The sequence below is a fragment of the Molossus molossus genome, unplaced genomic scaffold, assembly GCF_014108415.1.
Source record: "Molossus molossus isolate mMolMol1 unplaced genomic scaffold, mMolMol1.p scaffold_m16_p_15, whole genome shotgun sequence".
In the NCBI taxonomy this organism is placed as follows: Eukaryota; Metazoa; Chordata; class Mammalia; order Chiroptera; family Molossidae; genus Molossus; species Molossus molossus.
Window position 1 is genome coordinate 66,355,939 of NW_023425350.1, and position 26,316 is coordinate 66,382,254.

Here is a 26,316-nt window from a genome sequence, read left to right on the forward strand (position 1 = left end):
AAATTTAGGGATTCTGCTACTTTGGAATAGGAAAAAGAATGGTACTAGGGCCCAATCATCAGTCTCTGCCATAGAAATACATGTTAAAAAGAAATGTCTTTAGCCCCTGGCCAGTTTGGCTCAGCGGTTAGAGCGTCGGCCTACGGTCCAGAGAGACCCAGGTTCGGTTCCCGCTAAGGGAACGTACCTTGGTTGCAGTTTGTCCCCAGCCCTGGTTGGGTCGTGTGGTTGGCAACCACTCGATGTGTCGCTTTCACGTCGATGTTTCTCTCTCTCCCCCTCCCACTCTATCTGAACAAAATATCGAAAAATGTCCTCGGGTGAGGATAAAAAAAACAAAACAAAATAAAAAAAAGAAATGTCTTTAATGGTTTGTCCCATATTTAATTTAGAATATGCTTTTACTATATCTCTTTATCCTGATTACTGCTAACAAAAGTTCTTGCTATTTTTTCAGGAATCTGGTCTTTCTGTAGACCCCAGTCAGAAAGAACCATTTGTGGAGTTAAATAGAATATTAGAAGCATTAAAAGTCAGAGTTCTGAGACCTGCTCTGGAGTAAGTTACTAAGTTTATTTTATTTTGAATACTTTGAGAGAATTCTGTAAAAAATACATTCAAGATTTTAAGATACGTATCTCACCTGGGGTAAACCTCAGAGAAATCAAGGGAGAATTATTTTATTTTAGTGAAGTGAATATGGGGGATGTGTAATATGAGAAATGGTTAGAGCTTACTTCACTTATCAGTTGATCTGAATTCCCATGAGAGAAAGGTTTCTTGTATCCAGGCTATGCCATCACTTTAGCATTGTAACTGAAGTACTATTGTTCTGGCAGGCTGAGTTGGATATTTGAACTTCTATAATGTACTGGGTTCTGTGCTAGTTTTCTAAAAAATAACATAATTGGGTCTAAGTGGTATGTATGAAGAGAGCAAATATTGTTATAGTGGTGTTCTAGTATAATTACCACTGTGAAATTTAATTATTTACTGTGAACTTGTTATTGCTATGAATTATGAAATTACTGAGTAAGCTATGATAAATACCATCCTAGAGCAGAGTTAGCAAATTTTTTTGTAAAAGGTCAGATGATAAATATTTTAGGCTTTGCAAGCTACATAAGGTCTCCATTGCACATTATTCTTTTATTTTCCAACCCTTTAAAAATGTAAAAAACCATCTTGGCCATCTGCCATACAAAACAAGCAGCAAGCCCTGGCCAGTTTGGCTCAGTGGTTGGAGCGTTGGCCTGTGGACCAGAGAGTCCCGGGTTCGGTTCCTGGGTTCGGTTCCCACTAGGGGCACATACCAAAACAACAAACAAACAAAACAAGCAGCAAGCCATATTTGGCCGTTGACCAGTTCGCTGACCCCTGTCCTAGAATTTATTTTAATGTGAGAATTACTGGGTTATTTATTAGAAAGAGAGAGAGAGAGAGAGAGAGAGGTGGAGGAGGGAGAAGGGAGAGGGAGAGGAAAGAGAAAAGCTCATAAAAGGAAAAAACTAGATGATAGAAACAGTGATATTGTTGTGAGATTATAGCCGTAGGATCCTGGTATTTTAAAATTGACAGTATTTGAGAGCATTGTTACCAGAAAAAAAAAAAGGGAGGATCCTTGTTGATTTTATAAAATGTGCATTTTTTTCTTCTATTTAATTCTTATAGCTTAATTTTCTGTTTCTGATCACTTCATAGTTCCCAGAAATTTTTGTAGAGTTCTAAAACCAGCCCAGATGAACAGGTAGATTTATAAATTATAAATTCCTGTATAAATTTTAAATAAGACGTAGGTAGGCATTATATTTTTAAAGATGCCACTTAAACAGTACTGTTGTGTGTGGTGCATAGTACCTTTATCATTTTTTAAAATGTTTTTGAGCCCTGGCCGGTTTGGCTCAGCAGTTAGAGCGTCGGCCTGCGGTCCGGAGAGACCCGGGTTCGGTTCCCGCTAAGGGCACGTACTTCGGTTGCAGTTTGTCCCCGGCCCTGGTTGGTCGTGCGGGTGGCAGCCACTCGATGTGTCCCTTCACATCAATGTTTCTCTCTCTCTCTCCCTTCCTCTCTCTCCCTCCCACTCTATCTGTACAAAAAATGGAAAAATATCCTCAGGTGCGAATAAAAATAAAAAAATAAAAAAAATAAAATGTTTTTGAAAGCAGATTTTAGACTGTGACACATCAGGGAGATTCAGTCCAATGAAATACCTCTAACACCTCTTCAACAAAGTATGGCAACCACTCTTCCATCTATTTTCATATTCTATATAGATTAAACATCTGTAAAGGAGAGTGGGGGAACCTGATAAAAATATAATAGGTTTCCCAGATGTTTTATAGTGATTTGGAAATAATATTTGAGTTATTCATGGTAGTATTCATTTATTCATTCATTTCTCAGTTTTTTCATCAGACTTTCATTGAGTGCTTACTATGTACTAGAGACTGTGCTGAGTATTTAGACCACCTCAGCACTCAAAGTCCTCAAGGCTTTTTCCTTTTGGAATGAAGAAAATTTATGAGACTTTTTAACTTCGTTCTTTTTCTGTAAGCCCTGAATTTCTTACTGATAACTATGACATACATATCAATTATTTCTGTAAACGTTTTCTGTTACTTGTAGTCTCAAGCAGTGCCTTTCAGGCAAAGGGAGGAAGTGTTCCATCTAATTGGTAGTAACATTGGAAATTACTATACAGTGAAAGTTTTCTTATTTCACTTTTCTGGGAATGTTGCCATGTTATGAATTAGCATAGGGGAATGTAGTGATAATTATAGTATTGAATACTTACCATGTGCCTAGCATTGTTCTAAACATTTTACATACATTAATATGTATTTTAACATACTTTATTTTTTATTATCCTCGCCCGAGGACATTTTTGCATTCATCTTCAGATAGAGTGGGAGGGAGAGAGGGAGGAAGAGAGAGAGAGAGAGAGAAGCATTGATGTGAGAGAGACACATCGAGTGGTTGCCACCCACACAACCCCAACTGGGGCCAGGGACAAACTGCAACCGAGGTACATACCCTTAGTGGGAACCGAACCCAGACCTCTTTGGTCCACAGGCCAACGCTTTAACCACTGAGCCAAATTGATCAGGCTAACATACTTTATTTTAACATGAATATTTTTAGTATTTTTTTTTTTCTAATCCTTGCCCAAGGATATTTTTCCATTTACCTTCAGATAGAGTGAGGAGGGGTGGGGAGAAACATCATTGTGAGAGAGACATATCAGTTGGTTGCCTCCTTTATGACCCCAGCCAGGGCCAGGGACCAAAGTGCAGCCTAGGTATGTGCCCTTGACTGGAATTGAACCCAGAACTCATTGGTCCACAGGCCGATGCCCAAACTGCTGAGCCAAACTGGTCAGGGCTTTAACATGTATTTTACTTGTATTAACTTATAATCCCCGTAATAATCCTATGAAGTAAGTATTCATTTTACAGAGGAGGAATTGAGGCCTGGAACATATTCTCTGAAAAAAAGATAATGGAGTTAAAGGTTATATGATAAACGATTCTCATGCTATTTCCTTAATAATCTCCTAATAGTCTCCTTAATAGTCTTAAAGAAACTCATTTAACTTTGTAAAACACATGTTTCCCATGCATATTTGACCAAAGAATCTTTGTTCAACCTCATCGCTACCCATAACACCTATTAAAACCCACAAAATAGGAATTTTATGGAACATAGGTTTGGAAAATGCTAGTTTAATAGAAATCTCTTATTACAACAACTCAAACTTTTCCAATTCTTGCCTGTTACTGGTGAATGTAATCACATATTTACTCAGCATCTTTTATGGACAAGGTATAAAAAATTCAGTCTACTTATAGCCAAAGTTGAAAAATGTAGGACATCAATGGGGAACTCCGGTTTAGATACAAAGGGAAAATATTTTGCAGTCGTGGGGTATCCTCTATTCATATTTGCTGGAAGGAACCACCCATGAGGGGAAAGAGAAAGGTGAGAGGCTGCAGTTCCTCCAAGCAGCCTAGGCAGTTGAGATAGGCCAACCAAAAAGATTAATGTGAACAGAGGTCATGGAAAGAATAGATGAGATGGAAGTCTGGAGGTTGTTAGCTAGTAATTGCAAATTATATGAGGCAATGGAAAGAAGGCAGAAAAGGAAGTGATATGGTAGAGAGAAGTGGCAGAAGAACAGCCAATTGCACTTACAGATGTAGTCAGGACCCTGCCTACTTTTAGTTTCTCCCTTATATTTCTGAGTTTGTGTACAGATTTTTCTCTTCATCCAGGTTACTATATCTTTTTTTTTTTTTTAAGTCCTCTTGGCATGTAGCATAGCGCTTATTTTTATAGTAGGCATTCATTATGCGATGGAATAGTTTGAAGAAGAACTTTGAATGAACAGGACCTCCTCCTTTATATAACAGATAAAAGCAAAGCCAAAAATAACTACATATGCTCCTCAACTTTCACTGGGGTTATGTCCTAGTAAGCCCATCATAAGTTGAAAATATTGCAAGTTGAGAATGCATTTAATATACCTAATGTACCGAACATCATAGCTTAACCTAGTGTACCTTAAATGTAAGTGCTCAGAACACTTCCATTAGCCTACAGTTGGGTGAAATCATCTTGCTGCCATTGCCCAGCATCATGAGAGAGTATTGGTACCACATGTCTCTAACCTGGAAAAGATGAAAATTCAAAAATTGACGGACAGTTTCTACCAAATACATAGTGCTTTTACAACGTTGTCAAGTCAAAAAGATCAGAAGTCACTCCATCATTAAGTCAGAAATCATTTGTGGTGTCAACAAGAAGATAACAGTAATTTAATACAGAAAGATGGAGAAATATTAGAAAAACAGAAACTGTCCACATAGCTTGTGTCCACATTTTGAAAGAAAGTGCTTGTCTTTAGGGGAAGCCAGTTGGTTGCATTTCTGAAGGTGTTTTAAGTTTGTAATATTACATTGATGGATTTGCCAGTCTAGGATCTAACTTTCAACTTGCAGATTTGGAAATCTGGTTTTTTCAACACCCATAGCATGCCCAAGAGGCCTCTTAGCTCTTCTTTCGAATTTGCTTTTGTTTTTGCAAAGCCTCAGTAAAATGACATAAAGGAACAGAAAATAACTGAATGATTATGAGAGAGAGAAGTTACAGAATTTTTCAAAGAAGAGAGAACAATTATTTTGTTAGTTTAGACCACAGAAAGGTTTTATATTGGATAGGCCATGAACAAAGTATGAGGCAGCCTGTTGAAATATGAGAGGACTCCATCTCCAAGCCTAGGGATTACGTGGGGCTAGAAATAAAAAGCACAGAGGATGTGAGGTGAGTTGCCATTGTGGCTTCTTGGTGGTGTGTGTGAATAGTAGTTCTAAGAAGAAAATGTTCTCTTTAGAATCTTGTAGTATCCATGACTAAGATATAGTTTATAAGCAGAGAAAGATTTTAGAAAATGAAAACGAAGGGATGAAACCAAAGTCCCTGATCATAGAGCCTCGATTACCTATGGAAATTAGAGTGAGAATGATTAAGCAGTTTCTGGTGTCTTTTCTCTGTCTTAGTTTTAGTTTTCCTGTAGGTGGGCAGTCTTGCTGACTCAGTCTTTTTAAAATAAGCCACATAGAACTACAGAAGACTCTCATAGATATATCTTTGGAGAAAAGGAATTAAGATTTGAATAATTGGGATTTTTTCCCCCCAGAGTTTGAATTTTTTTTTTTTTTTCATTTTCTTTTATTAATCTTCACCTGAGGATATTTTTTCATGTATCATTCAGATAGAGTGGGAGGGAGGGGGAGAAAGAGAGAGGGAGAGAGAGAGAAACATCGAGGTGAGGGAGACACATTGACTGGTTGCCTCCCACATGACCCTGGCCAGGGCCAGGGATGAACTGCAACCGAGGTATGTGCCCTTGACTAGAATTGAACCCGCGACTCTTTGGTTTGTGGGCCGACGCTCTAACTGCTGAGCCAAACCAGCTAAGGCTGAATTTTTCTTTTTGTTTTGTTGTTGTTTTTGTTTAGTTGGGGTTCTTAATCCTGAAAAGACAGAAGAGATGAGTGGAGGGATACATGTTTAACTCTCTGTGCCCATGTGCTAAGTCTGGTAGACGAAGATCTACTCTGTTAAAAAGAAGCTGATTGAAAATGGAAAGAGGTGCCTGATGGAAAGGATACAGAAGAGAAGATAACGCAATAGAATATAAAGGCCAAGAGGGGGGAAATATTTGGGATAATAATATCATTTTCTGTTGTCTGTTTTATGTTTATTGCTGTCAAAGTTTATATGAAGTTCCAAGACAGGTAATCCTCAGGAGGAAGAACAGACATGACCGCCTCTTATCTGGATACATTCTCACCAAGGAATGGAGTAGGCAAGCCATGACTATAGAGAATTGAGAGTCTTCATAAAAAGAAAGGGAAGCCCGGCCAGTGTGGCTCAGTGGTTGAGTGTCGACCCATGCACCAAGAGGTCACTGGTTCGATTCCCGGTCAGGGCACATGCCCAGGTTGTGAGCCTGATCTCCAATGCGGGGCATGCAGGAGGCAGCCAATCGATGTTCTCTCTCATCAATGTTTCTGTCTCTCTCTCTCTCTCTCTCTACCTCTTCCTTCCTCTCTCTCTAAAATCAATAAAGAAAAATAAAATAAAGGGAAGTTTGAAATAAACCAGCCATGAGATGAAGTGTTTAAAAGAAGGAGGAGTTCAACTAGGCCAGGAGGAGGGACTAAGAGGAAAAGACTGGAGCTTGTACTTGTAAAATGCTGATCTATTAACTTAGGTTTATAAAGTCTCTTGGGCCCTGGCTGGTTTGGCTCAGCGGTTAGAGCGTTGGCCTGCGGTCCGGAGAGACCCAGGTTCGGTTCCCGCTAAGGGCACGTGCCTCGGTTGCAGTTTGTCCCCGGCCCTGGTTGGTCGTGCGGGTGGCGGCCACTGGATGTGTCCCTTTCACATCGATGTTTCTCTCTCTCTCTCCCTTCCTCTCGCTCCCTCCCACTCAATCTGAACAAAAAAAAAATGAAAAAATGTCCTCGGTGAGGATAAAAAAAAAATAAATAAAGTCTCTTGGTTTTGTGGTAGGAAACTAGTAATAAATAAGGCAATGTTACAGTTAAGTCCTTTATTAAAGAGCACCAATTTGTATAGAACTGTGCTGTTCAATATGGTGTCCCCTGCCACACCTAGCAATTGGGCACACTTACCAAACTGCATTTCTAAGAAACTTATGTAAAGTTGGAAGAGTATGTATGATGTTTTTAAGTAGATTCAAATGTGCAATTCTATAGACTGCATGGTTTTTTAAATACCATATTAAGAGGGACAAAGATTCACACCAGTTCTGAGATGAGCAAAATGTTAGTAGTTCCAATGATAGACTCAGTCTATATCTGAGAAATTACCATTTGAAATATCTCAAAAATAACACATTAGCTATCCATTTCAGTCTCTAAGCACAGTTTAATAGGGTTCTTAACTTTTGGCTGAACTTTCATTTCTGTCATTTTTGCCACTCTGAGTTTTTAAGCACTTGATTCAGTCACCAATAATGTTCAGCCAAGTCCACACCTATGGAGTAAATAAATCACTCATTTCCCTGCACTTCAGCTTTTACCCCCAAGAATATAACCCTAAAGGAGACTAGAAAAAGAAGATATTTGTAAGCCTTGAAAAATGCTATGAGAGGTTGTAGTGGAGTGTTCTGTGGGAATTGGCAAGAAGCATTTTAATTTTAATATTACCAGAAATAGACAGCAGCACAGATTGGCAACATTGTGAGAGGCAGGAGATAAACAGACTAATTCTGTCAGTTAGGTTCCTAGGGGGAGAACAGCTAACTGTGAAGGTAGAATCATGTTTTAATTATTTTTGGAATAATATGGAAATTCTAAATAAGGAGCTAACAGTGTGCCAAGTCTTTTCAGAGGTCTGACAAGTAGGATAATTAATGCTCAATGGGATAATTGTGTAGATGTGGGTTGCTGATAAGTATTATTGTTTTGGGGTCTTTTTATGGAAGAGGCCCAAAAGGTCTAGAGGATGCAGGGGCAGTGAAGAGAGAGAATGTGATATTGTGATGCGACCGAGTGTCATCCTTTTGTCTATAGCGTGTCTCTAAACGAGGAATGGTTTCAAAAATGACAGTGCTTTCCTAGCTTATATTGGAGATTGGGAGCAGAGTGTCTATTCATTCATTCATTCATTCATTCATTCATTCATTCATTCCTCACCTGAGGACATTTTTCCATTTTTTTTGTTCAGATAGAGTGAGAGGGAGAGAGAAACATCGATGTGAAAGGGACACATTGAGTGGCTGCCACCCGCACAACCCAACCAGGGCCAGGGACAAACTGCAACTGAGGTATGTGCCTTTAGTGGGAACCGAACCCCGGGTCTCTCCGGACCGCAGACCAACGTTCTAACCACTGAGCCAAACTGGGCAGGGCCAGAATGGCTTTTTAAAAATCACAATAAAGTTATATTTTAACCAAATGTCTATTAGCTCTCTGGTTGTGGCATAGTGGTGGTTGGTTTTTAAAAATAAAAAATCAAAAGTTTCCTGCTAGAAATGCCATTATTCAGAAGTACAGCACCCTATACTCTAATGTCTCTAACTAGGTTTCTCTGTCTCTGGTTATATGTCTTCTAGAGCTTTTAGATCAGCGGTTCTCAACCTGTGGGTTGCCACCCTTTTGGGGGTCATACGACCCTTTCACAGGGGTTGCCTAAGACATAACAGTAGCAAAATTACAGTTATAAAGTAGCAATGAAAATAATTTTATGGTTGGGGGTCACCACAACATGAGGAACTGTATTAAAGGGCTGCGGCATTAGGAAGGTTGAGAACCACTGTTGTAGACACTGGGTTAAGTTTTTAGTGTTGATTATAGTTTTGTGCTTTTGTAGTTTCATGTGCCTTGTAGGTTTTAGATTTGGTTCTTACCAGGTTAATTAAGGCTGTGACTATCTTCTCCCTTTTCTGCTCCTTGAATCAAATACCCAAATATTCAGTGTGAACTTCTAGCTAAGAAGACTGAAAACATTTTTGAAGGGGATTAACTGATACATGCATATTGTCATAGTCCCATCCAGTTGCTTCTATAAAAATCAAAGTGGCACTGAGTGTTACATGGCAGTGCCCAAGTAACTCTTTTAAATATAATTTTCTTACTGAAAATATGACTGAATAATAGGCACATTTCATCCATTCAGTAAACACATATTAAGTAGCTTGTTATTGATTGTCTATTTGTGCCAGTCTCTGTGCACAATGCTTTAACTGGTTTTCTCTTTTAATGCCCACAACCCTTTGCAGTGCCCCATTTTATAGTAAGGAAACATATTTTTAGAGAATTTAGTAACATTGTTCAAATTTGCACAGTAGAGCCAGATTTAGGTCCGTGGATAGTTGACTCTACTACACCGTACTCCTCGTCTATATACCCCGTTCAGAGTAGGGGTATGCTCAGATGAGCAAGGCAGAGCCTTTCCTTAAGAGACCAGAAACTACCCTATCAAATAGATAGTGCGTTGAGTCGTGTGAAAGGTTCAAATAAAGAATAAATAAAGTTCAGTGGCTGGAGAGATTATTAGGAAAATTGTAGACAGTATGGTACTTGAGCCTGTGCCTTGAATTTTTGTTGTTAATCCTCACCTGAGGGTATTTTTTCCACTGATTTTTTTTTTCTTTATTGATTTTAGAGAGAGAGGAAAGGAAAAGGAGAGAGAGATAGAAACATCGATGAGAGAGAACATTGATTAGCTGCCTCCTGCATGCCCCCACTGGGGATCGGGCCCACAACCTGAGCATATGCCCTGACCCGGAATCGAGTCGGTGACCTTTTGGTGCATGAGTCAATACTCAACCAGTGAGTCACACTGGCTGGGCGAGATTAGAATTTCTTGGTATCTGATTTTTTTTTAGAGAGAGGAGTGGCAGAGGTGCGGGGGGGCATCAATGTGAGAGAGACGCATTGATTAGTTGCCTCCCAACACACACCCTGACCAGGGCCAAGGGTCATACCTGCAACCCAGGTATATGCCCTTGACCAGAAATCAAACCCGAAACCCTTCAGTGCATGGGCCAGTGCTCTAACCATTGAGCAACAGTGGCTAGGGCCACTTTTTTTTAAAAAAAAAATTCTCACCCGAGTATATTTTTCCATTTATCCTCAGAGTGAAGGGAAGGAGAGAGGTGGGGAGAGAGAGAGAGAAAGAGAAAGAAAGAAACATTGATACGAGGGAGAGACATCAATTGGTTGCCTTCTGCAGGTTCCCGACCAGGGCCGGGGACTGAAGTGGAACCGAGGTACATGCCCTTAACCAGAATTGAACCTATGACTCTTTGGTCCTCGGGATGATGCTCTAACTGCTGAGCTAAACTGGCCAGGGCAGGGCTGAATTTTTTAACTCTATTCTCAGCTACTCAATCTGTGTTTGTACTTATGCAAAAATTACCTAGCACTCATGTTGCAAGAAAGGCTTCTAATTTTGTAGAGGGAACGAGTCTTCTATCTGGACTAGCTTTATTTCACCTAGCCACACTGATGGTAATGCGAGTTGCTAGATCAGATTACCTGAATATGTTTGCATGTTTTTCTTGGCCTGCTCCTCTCTACCTTCATTCTGTTCTCAGTGGGCCTCTTTTATTCCTTTAATTCTTCATACCACATGACAAATGCCTTTAATTTATTCCATTGGCCAGCCACTGCTTTCTTCATCCAGTGGTTGCATAACTTCCCCCTCCTGGCATAAACCCCTTGATTTTTCCAGCCTAGCTTCCTTCCCTTCTTATAAAAGAAGAGTGGAGGGGCAGAGGTCTTGGTGGAAAATATAAAACTAACCTCATATTCTGTCTAATTCTTTAGGATTCGTGATAATAGAACTTAGACACTCTGACTTGCTCAGTTTCTCAAATTTACTTTCCTTCCTTCCTTACTCCCTTCCCTCCCCCCGCCTCCCTTTCACCATTATGAGCCTTCTTTGTCTTTATGAAGTAACCCCCTGCCTCTATCTCTGTGTTCTTTCTCCCTATTGAACCGATGGGGACTTCTCTGCACAATTCTAGTATGCCCAAATTTCTTCTCTTTTACCCATAGACAGTCCTCCCTGCACAATTCCGATATGCCCAAATTTCATATACCGCAGTTTAGTTAAATAACACCAGTTGCCCAACAACACAGTTCAAATTTCAATCACCACAATATATTAACTGTGAATAATTGCATAAAATACTAACATCTGTGGCAACTCTTCAGCCTGCAAATCACCACATATATAACAGGTTTGCATCATAATCAGTAATCACTTCACTTCTTTCCAAGTCACTCAGTGATTGGTTGCTGCATATCGTTATTTCACCCTCAGACAGCAAGTGAATAGTTGTGTTGGCACCTCATCTCCCAGAGATAAACCCAGGTGACATATTACAGAAATGGATAATTGAAAGAGGGGCTTGGTCAACAAAGATGAATTGCTAGAAGTGAAATTGAATGTGAATTGAACAATCAGCTATGCTGAGACCTAGGCCCTACCCAAAGCTATGGTACAATGCATAGGAAAAAGTTCTGTGAATATAGCCCTGGCCAGTTTGGCTCAGCGGTTAGTGTCGGCCTGTGGTCCAGAGAGACCTGGGTTCAGTTTCCGCTAAGGGCACATACCTCGGTTGCAGTTTGTCCCCGGCCCTGGTTGGGTCGTGCGGGTGGCAACCCTCGATGTGTTCCTTTCACGTCGATGTTTCTCTCTCTCTCTCTCCCCCTCCCACTTTATGGTTTAAATGATGGAATATTTACTTCTACTACTTTTTGCATTTTAAAAAATTAATTAATTTTTTTTTTGTTACAGATGTTTCTCCTATTTCCCCCCTAGATACCCTCCTCCCAATCTACGCTTTGGATTGAAAATAGTTTTAAAAAAATCTGTCAGTTTGGCTAACATTTAGTCCAAAGTGTTGAAGTTAGTTGCCTCATTGAAAGAAAACAGTAATTACAAGGAGATTGAAGAACTTTACTGCCAATAAAAGATGGTGTCATCATCTGGGGAAGCTGCTAGTGTGGATCAGAATGCTACTGTGAAATTTGTCCCCAAATTTCAAAGATTAGTTAAGGCAGATGTTATGATTGTCAAGGAATGCAACCCCATCAAGAACTTATACAACACAAAAATAAATTCAAAATTATATAAATGTATAACTTGTAAAATAAAATTTTGTTGCTGTCCAAGAAAAAGGAACTTATACAACAAAATATTAGGGTCATACAAAAATATGTGAACTTTCTTATTAGGAGGCTACACAGTGACTTTAAAACCTATGCTTATTTAGCCAGTTAATTGTGGCCAAGGAATTAGGGGGTCAGGAAAATATACATGAGGTTGCCTTGGTGTAGTTCTGTGGGTATGAGGCAGAGGTCCTATCGGGCAAAGGGATTTCACTTTGATGCTTAAATGTACTTATATATTGGGGGGTAAAAATGGGATAAAGCATCCTTAGTTTAGAAAATGACATTTTGCCAGGGAGAGAGAAGTTTAGGAATAGTTATTCTAATACCTTGCCTTGTGAGATTTAGGCTTACTGTAATATTCTGAAGTTAAATGAATATAATACATTGTTTCAGAATAGAATGAAAAGAAATAAGACTTTAAGAAACATGTGAAAACTTGTTTGGAATTGGGTTTTGCATTTTCCTGTACTACCTCAGCTCATATTTATTTTTCTAAATATTTCTTAGGGAGGGGGCAGGAATGAGCAATGCTAGTTTTTCTGATTATTTTGTAGTCTTGTTTATAACAGAATTAGAAAATGTGTAAAAATAGCCCTGACCAGTTTGGCTCAGCGGTTAGAGCGTTGGCCTGCCGACTAGAGAGTCCCGGGTTTGGTTCCTGCTAAGGTCACGTACCTCAGTTGCAGTTTGTCCCTGGCCCCGGTTGGGGTCGTATGGGTGGCGGCCATTCAATGTCTCTCTCTCTTCCTCCTTCTCTCCCTCCTGCTCTATCTGAAGATAAATGCAAAAATGTCCTCAGGTGAGGATTAAAAAAAAATCTGTAAAAATAAATTCAAGTAATAAATTAGGAATTATATTGTCTAAAGAAACGCTTCTTCAAGTTAAAAAATGGGGCGCCTGTATTTATAGCTTGAATTCGTAATTCATGGCTTGAGTTACTTGTAGAAAATGTAATTTTTCAATTACTATTAGCTTATTGATGAAGAAGAAAAGTTAAGAAATTTTGTTTGCTTTTGCCTTAGCTTAAAATGTATTATCTTTTTTTTTTTTTTTTTTTTTTTTATCCTCACCCGAGGACATTTTTCCAATTTTTGTACAGATAGAGTGGGAGGGAGGGGGGGGGGAGGGAGAGAGAGAGGAAGAGAGAGAGAGAGAGAAACATAGACGTGAAAGGGACACATCGAGTGGCTGCCACCCGCATGACCAACCAGGGCCGGGGACAAACTGCAACCGAGGTACGTGCCCTTAGCAGGAACCGAACCCGGGTCTCTCCGGACCGCAGGCCAACGCTCTAACCGCTGAGCCAAACCGGCCAGGGCAACCTTTTTACATATAAAAATAATATATGTTTAGTCTAGAAAACTTGGAAGACATAGGACAGCATAGACTATTTTGAAAATCATTGTCACGTAGTACTGTTAGCTGCTGTTCATTGGTGTGTCCGAGTGCTTTTTAGCCCCTTGGTGCTGCTGTAATAGTTGGTGTACTGTTCTGATTAGTTATGGCTAATGCTGTAGTAGCTGATAAATAATGAGCGAAACCCAACTTTTTGGGAATCATTAATGTTAAAAGTTCTGATAACTGGAAGTTACTTTTTTCTATATATCATACCTTTCTCCCTCTTTAACATTTTACCGTGAACATTTGCCTATGGAAGTGAAACAGATTATTTTCATCTTTTGTGAATTGCTCACTTATGGACTTTGCCCTTTTTCTGTTGGCTTTTCATTTTTTTAAAAATTTATAGTTACTCTTTTTTGATTTTAGAAACTTTTGCACATATACCTCATATCAGGAACAGAAAAAAGAAAAAGCTTACTGCTTCTCTTATTTGTTATTAGGGAAACTCATGCTTTTATGAGTGAGAAGGGGTAGGATAAACTTTAGGTAAATGATCTGATTTAAATGCACTCTTTGCATCTGGAAGTCAGGAAGGTGTCTGACAGACTAGAGACTGCCAAAAGCACAGTGCTTTGGGTACTGATGATTGGTGGTTGGTGTTGGGCAGTTGCAGAAGATAGCTGCTGGAAGGAAGTACCTTGTTGGTTTCAGCACTTCTCAGACTTGGTGTTGCAGCTTGACTGCATTCATCTTAGTGCCAGATAAGGAACCAAGGCTTACGCAAATTTAAGTAAATATTTCCAAGGTCCAGGTAATTAATATTTTAAAAAATCACTTAGATTTTGAGATCAGAAAAGTTTCATGGTTTGACTCAGAGATGTGGATGCATCAACAAGTTGATGAGTATTCATATGCACCAGCAGTGCTTTTTGGGAAGAGTAGAATCCAGTGAAAGTGCAGCTCTGTGAAGTCCAGTATCTGTCAGCAGATTCATTAGGAATAACTTGAAGCATGTTACTCTTACAGTGGTAGAGATAATCAGAGTTTATATTCATACCCGGTTCAGATTCCAGGGGTCCTTGATGAATTGGGTTAGGTGGGGAATATTTGTCCAACTAAAGGTCAAATTAAAGAAGAATATAATACTGACAGATTCTACATCTTGATATGTTCAGAGAAACAAAGTCTTTGCTTTTTACCACTTGATTGCAAAATTGATTTTCACTGCTGATTGGTATACTTTGCTTTAGTGCTCACCTGAACTAGTAGTTCCTGCTCAAGATTGGTTATTCCAACTGTTTGTACCATAGAGGCCTGAGTCACTGTAGTTTGGATCATTCAGTTTTTGTTTTGTTTTGTTTTTTTCTCATCAGCCCTATGTTTGTACAAATATTTTTGGCACAGTGTAGTACACTGAATGGTGTTTATGTGGTTTTATCTGCCTGATTAGACTGAAAACACTTTGAGAGTAAATACCAATGTTTACTGTTTGTAATTCCAAAGTGAGTAGCACAAAATCTTGCACCTAACAAAAGCTTAAAGATAGGTACTTCCCAGAATCTTGTGATTCATTTGTAAACATGCTGGTTTAACAGGAAGAGTGGTGGATCTAGGCAGTAGCATAGTGATGTCTCATGGCTGACACCTGCTTCAAAGTATGACCTTGCACAATTCCAGATCTATCATATAAATCATCAGAGTTGATCTTGCCTGAGTGTAAAACTACGAAATACGTAATGGTCATCTAACATTTTTTTCTTTCTTTACAAGTCTCTGGGCCTAAGGATTGATGTTACCACCAACTTCCACAAGATGGCAGACCAAACACTTTATATATATATATATATATTAGGTTTCAAACAGTTTTTAACACACCTTACCTAGGCTTTTAATTATTGTTAAAATCTTCTTTGCTTTTTCTTTAGGTGGGCGGTATCAAACCGAGAAATGCTTATTGCCCAAAACAGCTCCTTGGAATTTAAGCTACATAGACTGTATTTTATTAGCTTGTTAATGGGTGGAACTACAAATCAGCGAGAGGCATTGCAATATGCTAAAAATTTTCAGCCGTTTGCCCTAAATCATCAAAAAGGTGAGTCTGGAGTCAGATGTTTTTAATGTTTGCAACAGGCTTATAGCCCCCCACTGGAATTGAAGCTTATCTTAATCAGGTCTAATACATATTTGCTAATAAACAAAAACAATTATAGATGATAATCACAGAAAAAGCTGTGATTGGCTCTAGAACAACAACAACAAAAAAAATACTAAAGACTCATAAATGAAAAGTCAGAAAGAGACATTGCATTTTGTGGTGGCGGGGGTGGGGTGGGGTGGATTTCATATTAAACTAAGAGGAGACCTGAGAAAGTGTGAAGTATGCACTTACTCCCTGCTTCCCTGACCCCCGTGCTATTATTGCCACAATAAAGTGTTTCAGGATGTACCAGGTGGCAGCAGTTAACCCCAAGTGTCAGTGTTGGAGTAGTGGGTAGTTCTACAGTCAAATATATGTGATGACCCCTTTTATAACATAATTATTACTCGTCAAGATAATGGTAATTACACTGAGCTATTTATAACAATAAAATAACTGCAAGTTCAATATTTAGTCTTTCTTTTTTCTTCCCTTTTCTTTGTGCTGTTTCTTTAAGATGAAGGGAGAAACCAAGCTTAAAGATGAGCATTATAAAAGACATTGTGAAAAAATTATTTTAGGATGTGTCAGTTGGGGGAGGGATTCTTCCTTTCTCAGCCCATTACCTGCAAGCCAGTTGTATTTCAGGTGTAATCATTCGCACCTCTGACTTGCTGCTGCTTTTGTTTAGACATTCAGGTTTTGATGGGAAGCCTCGTATACTTGAGACAAGGGATTGAGAACTCACCATACGTTCACCTGCTTGATGCAAACCAGTGGGCTGACATCTGTGACATCTTTACACGGGATGCTTGTGCCCTCCTGGGGCTGTCCGTGGAGTCCCCTCTCAGCGTCAGGTATGGAAATTAGACCTCTTACTGAAATATGCATCACATTGACTAGTTCTTAATTAGTTGCCTAGTTCTTGATGTTTAAAGCCGAGAGATTGTCTTTCTGAAGAAGAATGCAGTTGGTATTTCAAGAGATTGTCACAATTGACAGTTGCAGTTTTAGAGCAGTAGTTCTCAGTGTAATCTGTGAACCACTGGGGGTCTTGGAGAGCCTCTCGCACTGGGTTGACATTTGCATATATGGTGCAGAAACATGGTGAGTTAAATTGCTTGAGCCTTAGCACAGATCAAAGCAGTGCTCTCAGAATCCACTGTATTCCTCACTTGCAGCTTAAGACTTGCTGGTTTTACTTAAGAATGTTCTTGATAAAGCATTAAAAATTATTAGCTTTATTGAATCTTGACCTTTGAGTACACATCTTTTTAATATTCTGTGTGACAGAATAGGAAGTTCACATAAAACACTTCAGCTTCATGCCAAACGTGATTAACTCAGGAAAAAAGCACCTGTGTGTTGTTTGAGTTGTGAGCTAATAAGCAGTTTCTTTTTTCATGGAACACAGTTTTACTTGAATGAATCACTGAAAGACAAACTGCAATTATTCATACTCAGGTGTTTAGCTGACATTTTAAAAAATGAATGTGAAGTGTTATTTGCACAACAATGGACACAGACATTAAGAAGGAGGGGGCTGGGAGCAGGGAGGAGGGGGAAACATCTGTAATACTTTAACAATAAATAAATAAAAATAAAATTAAAAATAAAAGTAAAAAATGAATTAAGTGAGCCTGTCACATCAAGGAAAGCAACTGACAGTATCTTTTGCCATAAAGATAAAATTCAAGATTTTGAACTAAAATAGAAATTTTGGAAAACTTCATACCACCACTGTGAGCTTGACAATTTTCCAGTACTTAAAGACTTTTTTGATGAGATTGGTGGTGATATTAATGAGTTTGATTTTTTTATATTGTATAATTAGATGTGTTAATACTTTGAAAATCTTAGTTCAGTATGATCTTAGAAAATCATGCATTAAGTAAAACATTCTTTCATTGGATTTGAATGTAGCACAGGTCAGAAAATTCAATGGTAAGGATTCAGATACCATGGTACAACTAACCTTTAAGAAACTGCTGTTAGTTGAGCTTTGGTATGGAATTAAAGAAGAAAAGCCACAATTATCTGAAAAGGCAAATACATTACTACATATCTGTGTGAGTCTAGATCATTTACTTCAACCAAAATAACACATTGGAGCAGTTTGAGTACAGAGGACAATTTAAGAATTCAGTTGTCTTCTATTAAGCCAGTCATTAAAGAGAGTTATAAGTGTAAGCAAAGCCACTCTGCTCACAGATTTACTTTTGGCTTGGAAAATATGGGGTTTGGAGTAAGAATGGTATTTATAACATGTAATAAGTTTATTATTTTTAAATGAATTAATATTTTTAAAACTTCTTGGTTTTAATTTCTATTAACAATGAGTGATGATAGATAAAATCCACAAAAACAAATGCTCTTTGATATTTAATATTTAATATTAATATTTAAGCAGGTAAGGGGACCTGAAACCAAAAAGTTTAAAAACCTGTTTTAAGAAAATAACTTTTTTAGCTCTTCTTTTTATTTAATTCCTCAAGTGTTTTTAATTCCTGCTATGTGCCAGGCAGTGTGTGGGACACAAAGATAATAAGGTACAATCTGCGTTCAATAGCATGTACTATCTCAGCCTAGGAGACACTCTTGCAATTAACTATAGTTTGTGACTAGGCTGCAGGTTAGGTTGTCTGGGGAACAGACTCTGTAATGGGTGGAGATTGACATGAAGTTTATTGGGATCAGCCCCTGTGGAGGATGAAAGCAGAATTAGGCAGAGGGAAAAAAGTTGGGATGTAATGCAGGCTAACCAAAGGATTCAGCCCATTTCTAAGGAGCTCTGGAGCTCTGGTGGGCCTGTGGAGTTGGTTCAAATTGGGACAGCAGGGCTGGGCTTTTGTATCCACATGGAGCATTCATCAGATGTGACCTCGTCAGGTGGCTTCTTCAGTTTAGGGCAGTCCTGAAGAGGGACTTAGGTGAGAACTGACCACCTGTACTCATACCCTGAGCAGGGGTGAAATGGGTCCAAAAGTAACCATGCAAGAAAATGTTTTAGAATGTCACTAATGTTAGGCATGTCATTGATGATTGATAGGTAGAGCCCATTAAATATGGTGGTTCTGCCCTGGCCGGTTTGGCTCAGCGGTTGGAGCATCGGCCTGCGGTCCGGAGAGACCTGGGTTCGGTTCCCGCTAAGGGCATGTACCTCGGCTGCAGTTTGTCCCCGGCCCTGGATGGTCGTGCGGGTGGCAGCCACTCGATGTGTCCCTTCACATCGATGTTTCTCTCTCTCTCTCTTCCTCTCTCTCCCTCCCACTCTATCTGAACAAAAAATGTCCTCGGGTGAGGATTAAAAAAAAAAAAAAAAATATGGTGGTTCTGTAAAATGTAAAACCTATTTGTGTGTGCACGTGTGCTAATTTAGCAGAGCAGAGGGCTCTGTGCCCTGTGCAGTGTCTAGAGCCCTCTGCTCACGAAGTCTGGAGGAATTGATCATTCTAGGACCAGCCTGTCTGACACTGGCCTTCCACTGACATTTCTTGGTCTGTTCTCCCAGTTTCTCAGCAGGTTGCGTGGCGCTGCCTGCTCTAATTAATATTAAAGCTGTGATTGAACAGAGGCAGTGCACTGGAGTTTGGAACCAGAAAGATGAATTACCCGTGAGTTGCATTTTCTCTTGTTTATTTACCTTTCCTGCCATTAGAAGAATGTGAATGTTAAGAGTTTAAAATGTCGGTCTTGCCTTTTAACTGGGGAACATTATTTTAGCTGGTTGACAGGGACTCTTTTATGCATATAGTGACATGATTAAATAATAGAAATGGAGAGCAAATACGTTTTGGAGGCACTGGAGTTGTTTTCTTAAAATTTTGATGTAGGGTGGCAGTGAAAGCTCTTGGAGACACCAGAAGCCAGGAGGGCGTAGCACGCAGTGTGCTCTGCATGTGACAGAGCACTCAGGCCACGCTTTTTTTAAACGTAAGAGCAATGAGTCCGTTTGATTGGATTTAGTTTTACCTTAAGCAGTGTATTTATGAGATCGTGGGTTTGAGCTGGTTTTATAGGTACATAGCTATTAAATTAAAGATCATCGTTGTGACACTTGCAGTTGTCAGTGGTCCTCCAGTCCTGGGTGTCCAGTGCTGTCCTGGAGCAGGCCATGGTTTTACACATGAGTTCTAGTCACTTGCAGCTTTCCAGCTTCCCTAAGTAGTTTACCATCTCTGAAATGGAGGCCATCTTCTCTTTTAGGACTATGAAAGCTAGAGGTAACATAGATATACTTAGAATAACATGGGACACCTACATGGAGTGACAAAGGTCATTGTAGGTGTTTCTCACCAGGCCTCTGACAGGCACTACACTTTGGAATTATTCCTGCATGGTTGTATCACAGACCTTAAAGGGCTAAAATGTACATTTGGCTTTAAGTATATCGATTGAATTTGCAAGAGAGTTTGACTTCTAGAGCATTGATTTGCCTTTGTCTCTCAACTCTTAGACATCAGAATTTGGTTTAAAAGTAGTGCCATATATAATTTTGAAGGGGAGAATTTTCTCAGTCTGTTGAGATTTTACCTCCCTGTACTTGTCATCAGTTTGGCTCAAATAACTCATAAAAATTTTCTTTAAAAAAAGGTAATTTTGAAAGTTAATTTAGTATTATGAAGTAATGTTTGAATCTTTAAGGCTGTCCCTCTCAAGTTAGAAGAGCGCTGTGAAAAGGTAGAGGCAGGAGTAGGTGTGGTCACTGCAGTGCATACTAATGTAAAGGTGTTCTGAGGTGGAACGTGAGCCTTTTGACTTTTTTTTAACAGATTGAAGTGGACCTTGGTAAAAAGTGCTGGTATCACTCTATATTTGCCTGTCCCATTCTTCGTCAGCAAACAACAGATAACAATCCACCCATGAAATTGGTCTGTGGTCATATCATATCAAGAGATGCCCTGAATAAAATGTTTAACGGTAGCAAGTAAGTGTCTGGCTATTTAAATGTTAGTAAAAGTTTTTCTTTTGTAACTTAGTGGGAGGATGAGAAGTAACAAGGATAAATAAATGTAGCTAGAATTTAAAAATAGATTTCATAACTATTCATTTAGCTTGGTGGGTGGTATCTGATTTTGTCAGCCTCTTTAATTTGTTCATGAATTTGGTGATCAGATTTGTAAGCATGATCTCTAACTCCTTTTTCCACTTTTTGCACAAATGTTCACATGTTCTGTCACTTAGTGATATGTCTTGGAGATCTTATATATGCTACAGAAAAGCCCTCTTTCTCTTTTTTTTAATTCCTCACCCGAGGACATTTTTCCATTTTTTGTTCAGATGGAGTGGGAGGGAGAGAGAGAGAAACATTGATGTGAAAGGGACACATCGAGTGGTTGCCACCCGCACGACCCAACCAGGGCCGGGGACAAACTGCAACCGAGGTTCGTGCCCTTAGTGGCCACCGAACCCGGGTCTCTCCGGACCGTAGGCCGATGCTCTAACCGCTGAGCCAAACCGGCCAGGGCTCTCATTCTCTTTTTAAAGTTGCAGATTATTCTACTATGTGGAAATAATGGTCATTAAACCACTTCCTTATTGATGAGCATTTAACTTTTGTTATTGTAAAGTGAATTACCTTATCTATATGTGATATACAAATTAATGGAATTGAAATGGTTGATTCAAATGGTATATATATATATTTATAATTTTTATATATTATGAGCCCAACTTCTTACTAAAAATGCCTCAAAAGCCCATTTCTAACTTAGGCAGCTAGAAAATTGTTCACTGGAATTTACTTCGGACCCATCATGGTAAAGCCTTAGGAAGGAGGCCCTGGCATGTAACAAGGTGTTTGTGCCTTTCCCAGACCATGCAGCCATGCTGGTTTTGTGTATCCCACTACAGGGCATGTCAGCTGCTCTTGGTAAGCTACGCTGTAGGCTCAGCAGTTGGCGTCAGATTTGCTGCACTTGAGTGGACTCTGTGACCAGTAGATTTGAAACTCAATTGGAGACAGGTGCAACCTAAACCTTGAAGAAAAAATGGATTTATTCTGAAAACCCCAAAAGCAGTTTTCAGAACAATTGTCTTTGCTTTGTTTACTGGAGAAGAGCCTTTCAGTTTAGGGTCTGGCTTGGATAGTATTTATTTGTGACCCTTCAAAGCGTGGCTGTTATATTAAGGGAAAGCACAGTTCATCCTCAAAATACAGACATGTTTGTGTGTCAGTCTGTGAGTGTATAATTGTTAAAGATATTTTGTAACTATGTGCATTTGAATGCTCAGTACTGATCCTGTTCCTTCATTCAGTGTTTTTTTTTCCCTTGTCTTTAGATTAAAATGTCCATATTGTCCAATGGAACAAAGTCCAGGAGATGCCAAACAGATATTTTTCTGAAGAAATAATTTTAATTTGCAATTTGTAAGTGAAACTGAATTGTGGATGCGTTTCAGAAGAGAATGTTCCATTTAATGCAGCTAACCAAGGACTCCCGTGTTTATATAAGCTAATGCTCTGAAAACTTTGCCAACATTTTAGTGCACACACTGAGGGAGTGTTCCAGATGAATATTACCATAGGGCTTTATTATATTCTTGGTCTTTATTTCTGATCAAGTAAATACACCAGCAGTTGTCATTCAATGCAGGTTTTTGTACTTAATTATATGGTGATTTTTTTACTTTTTAAGAGCAGAAACAGAAATTGACCTCCCGCCATGTGATTAGTATTTCTCCTGCTTTTACTTTTGTCATTTTCTTGATAACTGTAAGCTTTGGGAGTGTTTGTGAAAAAGTTTTATTTCCTGTTACATGTACATAATTAAATGAAAATTCTTCATAAAAAGTTTGAAAAACTGAATTGTGGTTATAAAACTAATTTTTTTTTGCTTAAGGAAGAAAGCTGTGATAGGTTTCAAGTTTGCTTTTTAATCTTTTACTCTGCTCCAGTTCTCACTGAAAAGTCAGCAGATCTGCATTTCAGCTCTGCTGGTAGCCTGGCTGCCTGTTTTTAAAATTCCATCATGAATTTAGCAGGTTGGCGTGGGAAGTCTTCCGCTAGAATAGAGTGGAAGGAGCACTATTGTTTCTTTGCTTTTATTGCCAAGAGGTGCTTGTTTTAGAAGTGTGTTCAATAAAATGAATTTCTGAAGTTAGAAGTGTTCTTAAGTTGATATTTGCTCTCTTGGTCTTAGTAGCCCTGTTCTCTGAAATTTGCCTTCAGGACTTGGCTGTCTGTTGCATTTGTATATCATTGCAGACACAGTATTGTGTGTGTATATGTGCACCAGCATCAAACATTGTGCATCTTGGAAGGGAAGAAGCATGTTCCAGTCCTAAAATGCAGTAACCAGAGTCATTATTTTAAATCCTTAAAGTTAGAATCTAGCAAATTTTCTGTAGTGCAGAATATGTTTATTGTTGTTTTTGTATTTGAATGGTATACTGTTCTGCCTCTCCTGCAGCGTGTATCATCTCATTGACTGTGAATCTGTATATTATTCTAATGGATACACAATGATCTTTTCTCTTATGAGGTATCTTCATTTAATGCACTATCCAGAAATAGCCATGTGTCAGAGTCTTTCTCTGTATGACGAACTACATGGAAAAGACTTTTCGTGGACATAATTCAAACAAACCTGTTAAGTTACTTCATTATAAGAAGAATGTTATATGGATATCACCAAATATTTTGCAACTTTATTTCACCTGACATGGAACTGAACATCAATATAGGAAATCTTTCATGAGAAAATGAAAAAAGAAGAAAACAGAAGCAAAGAGAACCATGACACTTCACATTTTAAACTATAGTTCGACTTAGATTAGGGGGAGGGAGAGAATGGATTTGGTGCTGAGTTCATTGGAAAGTGGCAGCATTTGCAGTAGTATACCAGCTTGGATGGTTGGCCCTGACATGCTTACCTGGGAGACTTGGGTTTTGTTGATAAAATCGGGGGTGCTGCAGAAAGTCCTCCTTGACTGATGTGTGTGGCCAGGCTTAGGTGGAGGGCTACTGTGTGTAGGTGAGCCAGGAATCGTGGTCAGCCTGCTCAGAGTGCTTGCTTTGTTCGACCTCAGTCAGCCTCACAGCGACTTTTGCTCCGTGTTTCTGCTTTCGTGTTACAGCCCTCTCTAAAGTTCGCCCTCTGTCCACTGAAGCAGTGAAGGAAGAAAGCAGAGAGAAGCAGCCCCTTGGACTCCAAAGGAAGGTGGAAAATTCAAGGCTGTACTCTGGTTGAGGATGTAAAACTGGTTTACTATATATTTTTTTCCTTTGAATTAAAACCCAGAGTGTCTTTTTTGTGTAAGTTTTTTCTTGCTAGGCCAGATTTAGCTTTATTCGTAGAGTATTTGTTCTCACCTACCACCTCAAACACCTACGTGGCATTTAGGCTTCACACAGGGTTTGAACAGTGCGGACGTTGCTCTAGAGCAGGGGTGGGGAACCTTTTTCCTGCCGAAGGCCATTTGGATGTTTATAACATCACTCGAGGGCCATACAAAATTATCACCTTAAAAATTTGCCTGCTATATTTGGTCAGGTTAATTTGGTGAGGGGTGTGATGTTAGCTGGTATTGATTTCACAAGCCTTACAGGGCCCGAGGGCCAGATGTTCCCCACTCCTGCCTAGAGGCTGGTGGTAAATATTTTCGGCAGCCAGAGACTCAGTTGTCTCAGGCCACTTTCAAAGGACAAAAGCCAGAGCTCTGCTTTGTCCCTCTCCCGGTGTTGGGAATCCTGTTGACAGTTTCCTGTGCAAGGTCCTTATAGTCGTACTGGACTTGATCTGACCATTTAACATGAAAATTATGTCTTGTGACCTTTAACTAAATGCATGGACTTAAAATTCATTGGTGACTAAATGTGAAGGCAAGGTGGATTTGAAGAGGCCAGACCTTAACCAAAGATACTAAAATAAAATAGGATGTCCTTCCTACCCTGGTAACACCTTCACGGTGGTGTCAGGACCATGTCACTGAGGCCATGGCTGTCCGCGGTGTGGGAGGGTGCTCTTTGTCACATTCTGCCTTCCGCTTGCAGAAAGAAGGTCACGATAGAACCAAGGTTTCTTACAGAGTGGTTTTAAAAGATTCCTTTAGGAACTGTTTTCACTGATCAGTCATGGTCTATGCTAAACCAATAAAACCTTATCCGATCCTTAGATTCTGCTTTGGCCAGAGCGTCTGTGCTCTCGCAGTCTGAAGTACAGTGGCTGAAATTGTCTTTCACTCTTCTTTCTCCGTGGTGCGATCATCACAGATGCCGTTTCTGTTGTTTTAGTGGTGATTATGTGAGACTTACAATACATAAATGAACGGGTATAGGTGCCTCTTGATTTTAAAATTTTGAAGAAAAGAGCCACCTCACATTCATAGGGTGTGTGAGTATTTTATGAGTGTATGAGCATTTAATTGAAAATAAGCAAGTTATGAAGTAAATCTTTTGTTTTGATTTTTCTATAGCAGCTGTGTATACAGAGACACTAAGACCCACACCAGCTGATGTGGGGAACGAGGATCCTTTTTTTGTCTCCAGGTATTCCCACAGGTTATGCAGTTTACGTTCAATATTTATGCTGTGAGTTTTTTCCACCTCAGTGATTTCAGCCTTCGGGATAGTAGTAGATACTGCAGAAAACCAAGAACCCTTGGTTATCCGCACAAGGCAAGCTGCTGGTAGACATTAGCCCTCTGGTTTTCCAGCTCAACCTCTGACTTAAGTGGACTGCCAGCCAAGCTGGTTCATTGTCTCAGTTAAAAGACTCAGGTTATTTTCAGGGAAGGCATGGAGGCATGATTTGGTTCAATTCATCCCTAGGATGTGTAAGGTAAAGACACAAACCAAATACCTTTCATTACTTAACGACGTCCATTGTCTTCGGGAACACTCGAGTGCGTGGGCGCGGGAGTGTTAGCGAGGACACACCGCGGTGCTCAGAGGCCTGTCCAGCGGCGGCGGGTTTTACGTGGTGCAGTAGTGTTTAATATGAGCAGGTACTAACTTCATAGACTGTGTCTTGAACTAGAATTGACTAAATACCAAAAAGGGAATGACAAATGTATTTTAATAGCAGATAAGGCGACTAGTTTTAGGGCGAGTTTTCCACTGTTGATTTTACTTCAAGATATAGGGAGAGAAGACAAAGTTTTGTTTTCAAGACATTTCCCCCTACAGTTCAGCTGTAGTAAGCACATGCTTCATTTACTTCCAAAGAGGCAAACGCAGCTGGAATTGACTTATAGCACATGCTTTGTTTCATGTTATGGATGAGGACCTACACTCTTACTTTAGCAGTCACTTAACATTCTCCAACAAGGCAGATGGGTTCACTAGGATTTAGTGCCTGATCTTTTCTTTTGGGAAGGGGTGGGAGTGAATGTATTGGGGATGGGAGGGAAGCAGGAGAAAAAAATGGGAGTGTGAGTGAGTATGCATGTCTCTGCAATTCACCATTACCCCCACCTGTGTCTAACAAGGAACAGGTATTTAATGTATTTTGCTCATGACTGCAGTGTGCATGTTTTTTTCCCCCTCCGTGTTCTCTAAACGTACACTAAGAGGATTCATCAAATCATCTTGTTCAGATGGCTCAGGATTGTATTTCTTTTGCTTACCCTGTGCTCTTGGGTTCTATAGTATTTCTATAATTATGTAACAAGAATAGTGTTGCA

General features: G+C 39.5%; 1 protein-coding gene across 2 annotated transcripts in view; it reads left to right on the top strand.

Annotated features, from left to right (window-relative positions):
- RMND5A (required for meiotic nuclear division 5 homolog A) overlaps positions 1-24,171 on the top strand; it is a 67,986-nt gene extending 43,815 nt beyond the window's left edge. Inside the window, exons 4-10 of one of the 2 annotated variants that reach the window (XM_036262267.1) lie at positions 458-558; positions 15,479-15,645; positions 16,382-16,547; positions 19,202-19,304; positions 20,463-20,617; positions 21,973-22,060; positions 23,175-24,171. In XM_036262267.1, coding sequence (XP_036118160.1) covers positions 458-558; positions 15,479-15,645; positions 16,382-16,547; positions 19,202-19,304; positions 20,463-20,617; positions 21,973-22,036 — 756 coding nt within the window. In that variant the 3' untranslated portion in view covers positions 22,037-22,060; positions 23,175-24,171. Of the gene's footprint in view, positions 1-457; positions 559-15,478; positions 15,646-16,381; positions 16,548-19,201; positions 19,305-20,462; positions 20,618-21,972 lie in introns of both variants that reach the window. The other variant, XM_036262266.1, reaches the window with a different exon arrangement.
- Positions 24,172-26,316: the final 2,145 nt, after the last annotated feature.